This window comes from Ovis aries, chromosome 25 (genome assembly GCF_016772045.2).
Source record: "Ovis aries strain OAR_USU_Benz2616 breed Rambouillet chromosome 25, ARS-UI_Ramb_v3.0, whole genome shotgun sequence".
In the NCBI taxonomy this organism is placed as follows: domain Eukaryota; kingdom Metazoa; phylum Chordata; class Mammalia; order Artiodactyla; family Bovidae; genus Ovis; species Ovis aries.
In genome coordinates, this window is record NC_056078.1 from 15,044,070 (window position 1) to 15,058,058 (window position 13,989).

Here is a 13,989-nt window from a genome sequence, read left to right on the forward strand (position 1 = left end):
TGTTTTCTCCCAGAATCAACATTGCTGGGAGAAATATCAACAACCTCAGGTATGTAGATGATACCACTCTAATGGCAGAAAACGAAAAGAAACTAAAGAGACTCTTGATGAGGGTGAAAGAGGAGAGTGAAAAAGCTGGCTTTAAACTCAATATTGAAAAAACTAAGATCATGGCATCTGATCATACCATTACTTCATGTCAAATAGAAGGGGGAAAAGTGGAAGCAGTGACAAATTTTACTTTCTTGGGCTCCCAAATCACTGCAGATGGTGACTGCAGTCATGAAATTAAAAGACACTTGCTCCTTGCAAGGAAATCTATGACAAATCTAGTGTAAGTTGCTCGGTCATGTCTGACTTCTGTGACCCCTGGACTGTACCCCACCAGGCTCTTCTGTCCATGAAATTCTCCAGGCAAGAAAACTGGAATAGTTAGGTATTCCCTTTTCTAGGGTATCTTCCCAACCCAGAGATCAAACCCATCAAACTACACTGCATATTAAAAAGCAGAGACAATCACTTTGCTGACAAAGGTCAAAGCTACGTTTTTCTAGTAGTCATGTAGGGATGTGATTGCTGGACCATAAAGAAGGTCCAACTTTATGAGTGCCAAAGAACTGATGCTTTTGAATTGTGGTGTTGGAGAAAGACTCTTGAGAGTCCCTTGGACTGCAAGGAGATCAAACCAGTCAATCCTAAAGGAAATCAGCCCTGAATATTCATTGGAAGGACTGATGCTGAAGCTGAAGCTTCAATACTTTGGCCAGCTGATGCGAAGAGCCGACTCACTGGCAAAGACTGATGCTGGGAAAGCCTGAAGGCAAAAGAAGGGAGCGGCAGAGATGGTTAGATAGCATCATTGACTCAATGAACATGAATTTGAGCTAACTGCGGGAGAGGCGTTAACAGAGGAGTCTGGCGTACTACAGTCCATCATGGGTTGCAAAGAGTCAGGCACAACTTAGTACCTGAACAACAACATGGTTGGTTTTATATATTTAGGAAAAAACATTATTTTACAAGTAAAGGCTTAGAGGCACCAGAAAACTCAAAAAAGGTCAGGAAACATTTAACTATCAACATGAGTAAGTGAGATATGTTTGAGGTAACTATTGGACATGTCCAGGTCCTTGAGTGTTAAGACAATTCCAGGATCCTAGGAACATCCATTAAAACTGCCATCTATTAGAGATGGTTACAAAATTGACTCTTCAGTGGGGAAAGATGACAATTTTCAGACAGTCTCTGAAAGACATTTCTAGTAGGTATATCTGTAAGCACAGTAAATACATTTAAGTATATTGATTTATATTAACAGCCTTAGGAAAAAGCAAAGTCTTATTTATAAATAACAGGCAATATAGGTTGTTGAGATCTGCTGTGGTATGCAGGCATTGTTTCCTACCGAAAATTCATACTATTTATGTATAATTAAAGGTAAAGATACTTATCTTAATCTTAAATGGGCACTAAATATGGCCAACTAGTGCCTTAATAAGGTCAAAATGAGTTGCATGATTTTTGCAAAACTCACTAGATTTGGGGAATGGATTAGATAGTAGTTGATTAGATAGACTGGAAAGTTAGTAAGGTGTCACAAAATACATGTAAAATTTTTTTTCATCTTTCATTCATCAGGTAAATTAGAGGCTCTCTGAAGTTCTTGAAAATATTTGTACTTTTAAGTAAATAAAATTTCCATGCTACTTTTGGTAATGGCATTATTTTTGGCAATATCTCCACCTACTTTTTCCTTGCCTATTTCAAAGGAAAATTAGAGCACATATAGTGTCACAGTATCATTCCTGGTAGCCACCTTTATGAAGACTAGCTGTACTTTCTTTTGGAAGTACTGCATTTTAGGATTTCTGTTTTTCTCTTCTTCTGGCATAAAATGAATAACAACATGAAATGTATGAATTTTGCTTTAATGTATAATTTCAAAAGATGGGATGAGAAAAAAATATATATATAAACTTAGCAAACTGCTAAGCAATATGTATAGTATAACCCATTTTTATATTCCTAGAAACCCACATCCTGGGGATCTAGGTACATGTATATTCTATATACACATACATACTGTTATAGGTATATAAAACAATCTGAAGTTACCTCTGGTAAGTGGAATGGATAAGCTGAACTTTTTTGTACTTTTGAATTGTTCGGTGGGGGAAAACATACATTTAAACGCTTGTTTTGAAAATCTGTAAAACTGCTCAAAAGTAGAAATAAAAATATGGTTGAACTATATAGTAAAAATTCAGTTGTTTGAATCTTATCAAAGTTCACAATGGTTTGAATTAAGGTTTTACCTTTGTAATCATAGAATTTGCTGAGCAAATAATATAAACAAGCTCACAGACACTGGTCAGTTTACTTAAACTGCTTCCAAGCATTTGAAACCACCGTGATATTATATTAGATATGAATAAATGAATATACTTGTAAAATTTAAAAATCCCTAAACAAATGGGAGAGTTTAAGTTCATTCATTTCTTAGGGACTTGAGAATATTAAACAAAAATATTTAAAAATTAGAAAATGAATGAATTCACATATGACATTAAAGAGAAAAATCATTAAATTATGCTTTCATCCTCTTTATTATACAACTTGAATGGCTATAAAGACAGATTTGCCTAGACCTGAGGTAAAGGAATCTGCTGCTTCCATTGATACTTCCTGGGGAAAGCTAGCTCTGGAAGTGGGGAGCAACTCTCAAATACTTTTCAGCTCTAAGATTCTAAGTGCCAAGGGGATTACTGTGGCAAACAGTGTAAATATCCTGGTTCAGTCCAAAGTTGGACAGTCTCCATAAAGTAAGTCAAATTCCTAGCATTCCAGCCCCATCAAACAGTTTCCAAGAAAGATAGCCTAATGCTGTCTCTTTCTGTACTACTGGACCAAGTGCCTAATTTAATCTAGGAAAAGTTACTCCCTTTCATTTTGTCCTGGAAGGGAATACAGTATTGTGGAAAAGGCAGGTAGAAGGTGCGTCACTAGAGGGCACTGTGTTCTGGTTCCAGAATTTTTAACATCCAGCTGAGTGATTTTGGGTAAATCAATCTAGGAGAAGAAATAATTTTAGTCTCAACGACTCCTTTAGGTCCTAACATTCTCATTTTTTTCTTTTTTTTTTAAACAGAGATGGATCCCATGTGACATTTACCATGTCGTACTTGCAGTCTCAAGCTCCTTTACATTACAAAGGTAAGAGTGTATGGAATAAAGAGAAAAAGCAAAAGAAATGTGTTCTTTTTCAAGGGCCCCCAAAATCTGATCAGAAAAAAAGTAACCAGAAAGATTTCTATATATATAGTTTACAAAAATTTTTTGTTATACCTATTATACCTTCCAATTATAATTATAGTTATTCTTTAGCTTTTGAGTTTTATGACACATATAAAAGACACTTCTCAAAGCTTGTTTAAGTGATTCCATTATTTATACAATGGCCTCCCCATTTATAAAATCTATCTTCTGATGATTCCACTCAACCTCCCTAAAATTACACTGACTTCAAGAAGTGAAGATTTGGAGAGCACACGGTCTCCAGTGTTTTATGAAGCCTATAACATCATAGTGTATTTCAGCCTTTTAAACTTAAGCTCTTAATAAAAATGTTTATATATATATATATATATATATATAATTATATGTTACACTTAAATATATAAATAATTTATGCTAACAAAATTACCTAAAAGCTGACTTGCAAGTGCATGTCTAGAATTTTAGGAGACTAAAATAACCCTCATTGACTTAGGGAGGGGGTTGATGTTCCTATTGTTTTGTTCGAGTATTCTCCAGAGTAAAACTTCTCTACATTTTCTCCCACTTTTTATGCAGGATTATGTCTACTTCCTTCTGTCATATGTAGAGGAGTCAACTTCTCTACTGGGCAGCTGTTATAAATGAATGAGGTGAGTTTGATGCAACATGAGTATGTCATATGTTAAGCATAAAGCCATTGTGTCTGGTTTGCTTTGTCTAGATGTTTTATTTTAAAATAGCACTTCTTAAAGAGAGTACTCATGGGACTAGCAAAGCCTGAGCAGAATAATGGCAGAATATTTCAGAATATGTTCTGAAAAAACAAATTAAATATTTCTTCCCTTTAATCCCAGAAAATATGTGGAAGGTATCTTTATGAGATTATGAGGACTTTATAGATAGCAGGTAATTTGGCTTGCCTACATGTAATTTTCAAAGAAGTGATGGCACCTATTGAGCTTGAGGTTGATTTGTGGATAATTTAGGATTTAGACAAGAACTTATTTTCTTCTCTGATGTTTCCAGACTTATTAGAAAAATTAGACCAGAACAGATTTTGCATATTTAGTTCTCTTCTTTCATCTCATCTACATGAAAAGTATTTATAAGCAGCAGGATTGAGAAGTTTGGGATACATAAGCCAACGTCCCTGCCTCTCTGTTGGGTCTCCTGACATTTTGGAAAAGGGTGAAAAGTTTGATAAATGGTTTTCAATAGATATTTCCTTTCCTTTCTTTCTCTTCAGAGCTGCCAACCAAGGAGCATCAGGTTATTTGGACCACATTCAAGGCGTGTATTGAAAATGGCTTCCTAGTTCTCTGCACTCAAATTATTCTGACATCAAGAAAGATCTCTCTAAAGACACAGTAATGAAGATAAACAGCATACTGCAAGGAGTCTGCGGGATCTCCCATGAACAAGGTCAGTACTTCAAAAGGCCTTTGTGGGGGAAATCAAGATTTATTCATAGTTCAGTTATACTCTAACAGGGTGGAATTACATTTTTCCACAGTAATTGGAAAAGTAAGACTTGCAGTAAGACTTGCTTTCCCTGCTTAAAAAAATACAGCCTGATTTTTTTGTATGTCAATCAAGTTAAAAACCTTATTTCAGGAAGTTTTGCTTGGTTTACATTGTGTCACATACATCGATGCCAGGCTATAACACCGGATTCTTAGCCACTGATTGATAAAGAAGAACTGATTTTAACTTAAAAACTGGTAAGACTGAGAAGGGAGCCTTTTCGTTCTTCTCTTTCTTCTTTATCTTACCTCATACTTCATAAGAGCCTCTGGGATTTCAGTTGAACATTTCATTTGATGTGAACTATTCTCTCACCAAGATAGGATCTTTGTTCACACACAGAACACTTCTCCAAGGAAAGCAGTATACAAATGCCAAGAATTCTCAGATAAAATGACAACCACCAGATGTCAAACACAGGCCTAGACAGAATGCTCACTACCATGCGACGTGGGTTTTTCCTTTCAGTGGTTGTTTTTACCAGTTTTCAGATATGCAAAGACACACATAGCACCGTTTAGTTACCAAGCATGCTGAATTTTCCAAACCACAAGGAAGGTTCTAATAATACAGCATTGCCCCACACTGATCTAGCTGTGGGATACCTTTATAATCAAACGTCGGCGAATAACTCGGGTAGTGACTCTCCGTTCCTCCTCTGAGCTTGAATCACTCTCACTGCCTTTCAAGTCCTGATAAATGCATTTTTAGTATAATTTTTACCATCACATTTAAAATAAAAGACATTCTGAGAAAGGAAATCAAGAAAGAATTACTTTTTTACTTGCTAGATCTCCCTCTAAGGAAAATCATGATGTATATTTGTGGAAATCTTAAAAAAATTAAAGTGGAAGGAAATTTTGAGTAGGATTCTAAATGAAATTACTCTGTATATATATATGTATGCTGCTACTGCTGCTAAGTTGCTTCAGTCGTGTCTGACTCTGTGCGACCCCACAGACGGCAGCCCACCAGGCCCCCGTCCCTGGGATTCTCTAGGCAAGAACACTGGAGTGGGTTGCCATGTCCTTCTCCAATGCATGAAAGTGAAGTGAAACTGAAGTCGCTCAGTCGTGTCCGACTCTATGCAACCCCTGGACTGCAGCCTACCAGGCTCCTCTGTCCATACGATTTTCCAGGCAAGAGTACCAGAGTGGGTTGCCATTGCCTTCTGTGATATGTATGTATATATGTGTATGTATATATGTGTATAAATATTAGTACTTTGGCCACCTCATGTGAAGAGTTGACTCATTGGAACAGACTCTGATGCTGGGAGGGATTGGGGGCAGGAGGAGAAGGGGACGACTGAGGACGAGATGGCTGGATGGCGTCACGGACTTGATGGACGTGAGTCTGAGTGAACTCCGGGAGATGGTGATGGACAGGGAGGCCTGGCGTGCTGCAGTTCATGGGGTCGCAAAGAGTTGGACACGACTGAGCGACTGAACTGAACTGATTAGTATAAAGTATACATAAAATATATATATTTAATTACTTTGACCTTTACCTGCATATATATACTTATGTGCATATATAAATGCATAAATATACATATGCAGGTAAAGATCAAGATAGTAAAATTGTAAGTTCTTAAAAATAACAATTATGGAGACTTTGGAATCAGAAACTACATACATGCTACTAATTATTAGTTTGGGGAAACAGTATAGATTTAAAACTAGTTTAAAAATAAGTATTATACATTTGACATGAATGTATAACCTTACAATTAAGGCCATCTTTGATTTGATCTACAGAAAAAGGCATAGTAGTTCTGATATTTATGATATTTTGGTCAGATTTGACAACTTTATCAGAAGCTATTTTGAACACTGCAAAAGGTACACAAATATATCAGCATAATTTGCACCTAATACATAATTGGAACTCATAGATGTTTATTCCTTAGTCAAATGAAAGAATGTAAAATAGGTGAAAGCCTGAGGTTTTAAAGAAATGATATGAAATTAAAACAGAAACATTTCACAGATAACTACAATAAGAATATGGCAATTATACACAATGTTAATTTTTAGGTAATAAGAATAAGGAAAAACTACCAAGTGATTGAATCATAAGTCAAAGGGAAATTATCTTCAGTTTTTACTTAAATGTCATGGTCCAGGAGTACATACTGAATAATTTTATTTCTAAATGTTAATGGAAGTGATTTTAGTATTTTGTTTTCTAAGTGTACTAGTTATGCCAAATCTGATAGTCTCAGAGATAGAAATTGTAGCTAATATTGGTAAAAATAGGAAAAAATATGTAAAACTTTTAAAGGAGGCATTAGTGTTAGCAAAAATTAATGAAATGTTATTCAAATACAATATATAATAAAGTAGGCCATTTTCACCAAAGGTAAACTTACCAAATATTCTAAAATGTTATAGTAATATCAATCTTACCTTTGTAGGAATTTTCATCTGAACAAAATACCCTATTGAATAATATGGTGTCAAAAGGAAATAGTTTTTAAGTTACTTACTCCTTGTAAAGATACTGACTGATAAATTGCCTATTACTTAAAATTTTTTTAAGAAAAGAACCATGCATTCTGGACACTTAGAATGATCTAAATATTGTGAAAGGGGGGGCCTTACAATGGCTAAAAAATGCAGAAAAAGGTAAGACAGATTCATCTTGCAAAAGCATTACTGAGATTCAGCGATTAATAGATTAGATGAGGCATAAGAGAAAGTTAAACCTGAATTATCCATACACAGAATCTTAGACTGGGGAAGGATTTTCACTGAGACATTTAAAAGCAGAAGAACATATGTTAATGCAAACATTAAGGATAAAGCTAGATGTCAATTATATCATAATCCTATCAAGAATCATCTGAGAGCAGCCCCTCACATAAAGAAACTGTGGCCATTTGGCTAATATTTGTTCCATTTGTCTCTGTGGAATCTCTGCCAATATTAAGGTGAAGGGTAGAGAGAAGACGGTAGTACAATCTTGGTCAGGATTCCTTTCAGAGAATTCTCTAGGCAGTGGCACAGAGGGTAACTCGGAGACCAAATGGAATTTTTCTGAGTACTCCTTGCCATGGTTGCTGCATAGAAAGTGGTGGAAAGTAGCAGAATTTTACCTTGTAACAGCAGGCAGTCATCCGTGTAAGAGCTGCACCCGGACTTTTGACCTGATTTTTCAGGGGACAAAAAGGGGGCTGTTTTCTGAGATCATATATCCGATGACCTAGTTGGTTGCTATTGTACTATGGTCTAATCACAGAAGAGACATCCTGAACATCTTCAGATTTCTTGAGAGGTCAGATTCTTATCTTCTGGAAGCTTTAACTTCATTATGAATTGCTATACTCCTGAAGAATTTTTGCATTGGAGTAGGACCAGTGACCGACACTAAAGGCACAAACTCACTTATAAGAAATCTCAAAAACATTTTCTAACAGTGATTATTTTTCCATTATGGATGTATTCAGCTGCATTTCCATCCAGGGTTAAGCCTTTCATTTTCAAATGAAAATGGTTCCCCAGTGGGCAATCTGTAGGCACATGTACTACACACATAGAAATATTTACTTACATTATTTTGTCATTTTATTTCAGAACTTTCCTATCAATTTCTAATGGGCTTGTGCAGAATACATTTTCATCGTTAAAACATCACTATGTAGCAACTACCTCCTAGAGCTCCTCACTATAGTTTGTGGGCTCATTTTAAAAGGGAACATTCCATCCAAAGTCATACTGCTTAAATATACTGAGAGTTAACAAAAAGGCAGAAATCAATACTGAAAATAACACTTGTCAGGAAGGAAATGAAAGAAAAGCCCAGGAATTTTACTTCCTCTCACTTTCCTTCCTAACAAGCAGGAAAGTAATAAAAAAAAATAGCCTGCAGAAGGGAAAAGGAAAGGATATGATTAGTTAATAAGCTGATAATTAGCTCCTAAGTGATTAGGAGTTTACTAAATTTTTCTAAACTTAAAATTAATCATGGGTTCATTATTTTACAGAATATTTTTTTCTACCCAAAACACTGTAGAAGATCTTAAGTAAATTTGATGTTTTATGGAAAACTTCAAGCACTACTATTCCAAAGATGTATAACTCTCAATCTATGTCTACTGCATAGTTCAGGAAAAGACACAAAAATCGAGATAGCAAAAAGCAGTCAAAAATGTAGGAAACAGAACTGATATTAAATTTCTTATATCCATCTATGAATCATAATTTCAATTAAAATTTTTTTAATGTCTAAAAATGCTTACCCTCAAAGAATAAATAAATAAATAATATAAAGAAATCATATAAATACTAAAAGCAAGCAAATAATTATGTGATGGTAAGGTTTTTAAATTATTAAAAACAAACATTAAGATAATTATCAACTTAGATATAAAAGTTATTAAAATGATACTTTTAATGCTACATTTCTAAATGTCATCAATCAACAGTAGTATAACCACCTCATTTTATTCTTGGGAACTGTGTTCCTTCAATTTTTAAAAAACCCTTTCAGGCAACAGAACTTACAGAGCTTGTAGTTGGGTCACATACTAGGAACTCTTTAAATTGTGTAAAAGAACCAGTGAGGGAGAGGATAATTATCCTCCATCCTCAAGAATGAAGACAAGTCAGGAAATCTAAATCCCAGACAGAATTAATATTGGATCTTAAGATACTTACTACTTAACATCCCTGTAATTTCCCTTCTGAAAAATGGTTAAAAAGATGTTTATTCCTACTGAACAAAGGTATGACAGTGCACATTTTACTCAGTACTTTCTTTTCTCCCATCATTAGTGTTACCATTTTTTATGACAAATTTATAATTTGGAAATAGTAAAGAATATTGGGCCCAGTGCTACAAGATTAATCAAAAACACTGAAGAGTCAGGACTTTGAGATTAAATGACAGCATAGGAGAAGACTAGATGACGTACCTTCTGCTCAGACCCATTGGACCCCTCTTCTTCATGGAGGTTAAGCCTTGGCTTGCCATCTGCAGGAGAAGTCCTACTCATCTTTTTCATACTGACAGGCACACAGGGTTTAGGCTCTTCTATTACAAACTTGCTGGTTTCTTCTAGAGCCTTCTGATACGCTGCTAGTGATGATGCTGGTTCATCAACACGACCAGATCCTTGTATTTTTGGTTTCAGAGTTTCCTTTGCACTCTGTTTCCCTACATCATTTTGGGATTCTGGAAAGTAGGATTTTGTCTTTGCTTCTGGAGTGACTTCTGCATGGCTTCCATTTGCTTCAAATTTTCCAGGCTCCCCTTTGAGATAGGAGGTAATGGAATCTCTACACTGGTCAGGGCTGCAACAGAGAAAATGTGGAAATTTACAATGGTAACATATGGCTGCAAATGGGCTTCAGAGGCTCTGAATTTTCAACAACCATGTTTTTAACTATTTTTGAAGACGTATAATAGGAAAGTATAAAAAATCCGGTTATTGGGTTTCAAACTGTGGGGGTTTATCATGGGTGTGGGGTAAGGAGATGATACATAGGCTCCAGAAAAGAGATGCAGATCTCAAAATGCTTTTCTATTATTGCCAATGAAACAACTGATGACAAAGGACAAAGTGAATTCCTGTGAAGAGAGTTCTGGTGTCCCCAAGAACCCTATGTTCCAGTCTCTGTATGTTTCCAATTGTGAATTTTACCGTCATGCTTTTCCAGACACGGAATAATCATGAGAACCTTACTTGGATTCTCATTTTTGTCCACTCCTGACCTCTGCTGACTCTCCTTGGGGATCAGGGTGTGGATGCTCACCTGACGCTTCTACTGCCAGTGACAACTGTTTTCCTTTAGATTCTTGAAAATCTTTCTCTTCCATTACTTTCTTTTAAATTGGTTTCTAAGTCTTACTATTTTCAGTAGACTTTCTATCTTCTAGTTTATATCTTGTTTTCAGCACCTTTGATTATTACCAGTAGAACTCTGAAGACAGTAAAAGTGGAGCAATGTTTTCTGTATAATATGTATGTTAAGCATATGTATGTGTATTTCTTATAAATCAGACTCTGAATAAACACCTTTCTCAAAAATATTAATAGCAATCCTATTCCATATGTTTAAGGACAGACAGTCCCAGCATACTGTAAAGACTCTATATGATAACTATATCTAATTCCTAACTGTATCTAATTTCCTCTTATGCAACTATAAATTATGTGACTGTATCTGAACTCAGACATCAAAATGAGTACTATATCTTGTCTCCATCTTCTCTTTTTTTGTAGGCTGAACATAGAATTCATTGATGTGACAATTCTTCAAAAAGAGTTTTGTGAAATCTGCTTTGCAAATGTCTATACCCTCTTTGGGAATTTTTATTGAGCAAGCAATATGAAAATATTAAATATGATTGTAAAATAAGCCAGGTAAAAAGAACTGATGTTAAGTTTATCACTAGTTGCCACTGAAGTAAAATATATTTTAATCTGATGTGTGTAGAAAGAAAAATAATGCTAACTATTACTGAGAGTCTCTTTGCATCAGTCATTGGGTAGGTATGCTACAGGCTTTCTTTTTCAGTCTATAAACCTGTTTGAGGAAAGTAGTAGTATTCTTATCTTTGAAGCCGATGACAGTGATGTTCTTAGAGCTTAGAAATTAAAGTCATAAAGTGCAAAACCTAGTGATGGTGGGGTCTGAACCAGTGTCTGAAGGACACTAGCTCTTACCTTTCTACAGGAAGGCCACTAGAAAAAGAGCCAGCTTCATGATTAGGGAATTATTTTAGTTATAAACAAATTTCTATCATGCCAGTCATTTTCTATCAATTTCTATCGTTATTGGGGGTGAAGAATTACATATTAAGTAAATGTCACTTAGTTGTGTCCTACTCTTTGCGACCCCATGGACTGTACAGTCCATGGAATTCTCCAGGCCAGAATACTAGAGTGGGTAGCCATTCCCTTCTCCAGGGGGTCTTCCCAACCCAGGGATTGAACCCAGGTCTCCTGCATTGCAGGCAGATTATTTATCAGCTGAGTCACCCAGGAAGCATATGCTATGTTGCAAATTATATAAAATATTCATGTAGAAAAAAGAAAGGATATATAAAATGTTGTGTTTTTCTTAGTATGATAAGGACAGATGATTTTTTTTGCTTCTCTGTATTTTCTATGATGAGACATTTAAAAACAATACGTAAAAGAAATTACACACACACACAAAAAAAAAGAAATTACAAAAATTTCAGTGATGGTTATTGCAAATGATGACATTGTATTGATTTTTAAAATCTATATTTTAAAATTTTGTTTAGTAAGCATATTTATGTTTGAAGTAAGGAAATAATACAAATGCTTATATTTCTATAAGACTTAGAATTCTGTTTTAAAAATGAGCATTAATTACTGGCTATGTGAAAAGAATAATAGAATAGGTAATAAAATAGAAAACAGGCTTCTAAAGTAAAGAAAGTGCATCCATCTTTAGCATGTATAAAACTTTTTATATTTTACTTCAGCTAATTATCAGTAGCTTTAAAAATTATATTTGAGTTCAGTGTAACTTTCCCTCTCTAGATTAGCAAAATGAACCAACCTTTCAAGGCATGTATTATTCCAAAATTGAAACTGTAATTTTAGAAAAAGAGTAACTGCTAAAAAGCATACATTTAAAACAGACTATTGGAATTTCTTGGCAGTGCAGTGGTTAGGACTGTGCGCTTTCACTGCCAAGGGCCTGGGATTGATCCCTGGTCAGAGTATCCTACAAGCTGCTTGGCCTGGATGGATGGATGGATGGATGGATGGATGGATGGATGGATAGATAGTTAAATAGATAAACTAACATGTAACCTTCATTTCACTTTCCTTTTTCTGACCCAGAGCCATACCTGTCATCCAGTCGATCTAGTAGCCCACCAGTTATTCTTCGAGCTTGAGCAGGGGACTCTAGGTTCCCACCTGATGTCTCGTTCTGCCAACCTGCAATTGAAGACATTTCCAGTTCTTCTTGCTGAACACGTTTAAGAATAGCCTGTGCTTTTTCCTCTGTCATCCCCTCAGACTCTACTCCTTCTTTAAGTTGGATGTCCTCATGGAGAGGTATGAGTCTTTCTTCCGTCATCTCCTCATCAGGACCAGATTTTCCTTTCTCTTGCTGTTCGGAGCTTACTCCTACTTTTCTAGTCTGCTTCAGTGGCTCTGCTGGTTTAACATCTTTTGGGGCCCCAGCCATCCTTCCGAGGTATTGAGGATACTCACTCAGACATATATTCTCCAACTGGCTCTCATCTACATCCACTGCTTCAGGTATTTCTGTTAAAGGCATTGAGTCTTCAAGTTTGCTGTCTTCTAAGGATGTGTCTTCTGCAGTTACAACTGGAGGTCCATCTGCTGAATGCTCTATGCTTCCCTGGGAAGGCACTACCCCATCACTCAGTCTACTGGGGGTTCTAAGGGGAGATTCTATGCTAGAGAGATCACTAAAATAATCGTCTTGCTGGAAAGGGGTGGGAGGTGTGTAGTGCAACCCTGTGGGAGTTTCCAGTTCCACTTGAAGGGAAGGATAACCTATGGAAGACAGTACATTTGGACTGACTGAAATGAATTAGAGCACATCAAACAGAAACACATGGAATGACTTAAATTATATTAGTTATGAAAATGTATGATGAATTACAGAACAATGTTGATATATTTATTGGTTTAGTTCAAATGCTTGTAATATAATGAAATAAAAGACTAGTGGCAAACTACTATAAAATAGAATACTAGTTACTTAAGATATAAATTGTTTCCACTGATTTTGGTAATTTTAATACAGTAACTTACATTCACAAATTTAATCCAATATAAAGTCAGCTGTCATTATGTAAGATACATTTATTCCATGGCCAAATTAATACCTTTCTATCAATACTCTTTGCATGCACAATCCACATTGTGGTGGACTGACTATAACAAACCGTAAGAAACCAATTTTTATAATTACTTATAACTTAAGAACTGTACATAAGAGTGACGCTATTGAATTCTTAACTCTTACTTATTTCATATAAAATTTACAATAAAGAAAAATGAATTTAATCTTTGGAAAGAACTGACTACTCGATTTTAGAGCAGTAGCACTGTGAAAAAAAATCTAGAAAGATGTTAGGAAAAGGACTTAAAAGGCAGATAAAGTACAAAAGACTCCATGTAAGCTTTTCAGGTATCATAATGTGACAGAGATGAAAAGGTTGTGT

At 35.4% G+C, this 13,989-nt stretch overlaps 1 protein-coding gene across 21 annotated transcripts in view; it reads right to left on the reverse strand.

The window, feature by feature from the left end:
• Positions 1-13,989, reverse strand: part of ANK3 (ankyrin 3) — a 755,525-nt gene that overhangs the window by 24,516 nt on the left and 717,020 nt on the right. For 13 of the 21 annotated variants that reach the window (XM_060406459.1, XM_060406456.1, XM_060406466.1 and 10 more), the window contains 3 exons: positions 13,007-13,315; positions 12,637-12,727; positions 9,719-10,097 (listed from right to left, as the gene is read on the reverse strand). In XM_060406459.1, coding sequence (XP_060262442.1) covers positions 9,719-10,097; positions 12,637-12,727; positions 13,007-13,315 — 779 coding nt within the window. Of the gene's footprint in view, positions 1-5,405; positions 5,493-7,900; positions 7,952-9,718; positions 10,098-12,636; positions 13,316-13,989 lie in introns of all 21 variants that reach the window. The other 8 variants (XM_042240864.1, XM_060406454.1, XM_060406453.1 and 5 more) reach the window with 3 other exon arrangements.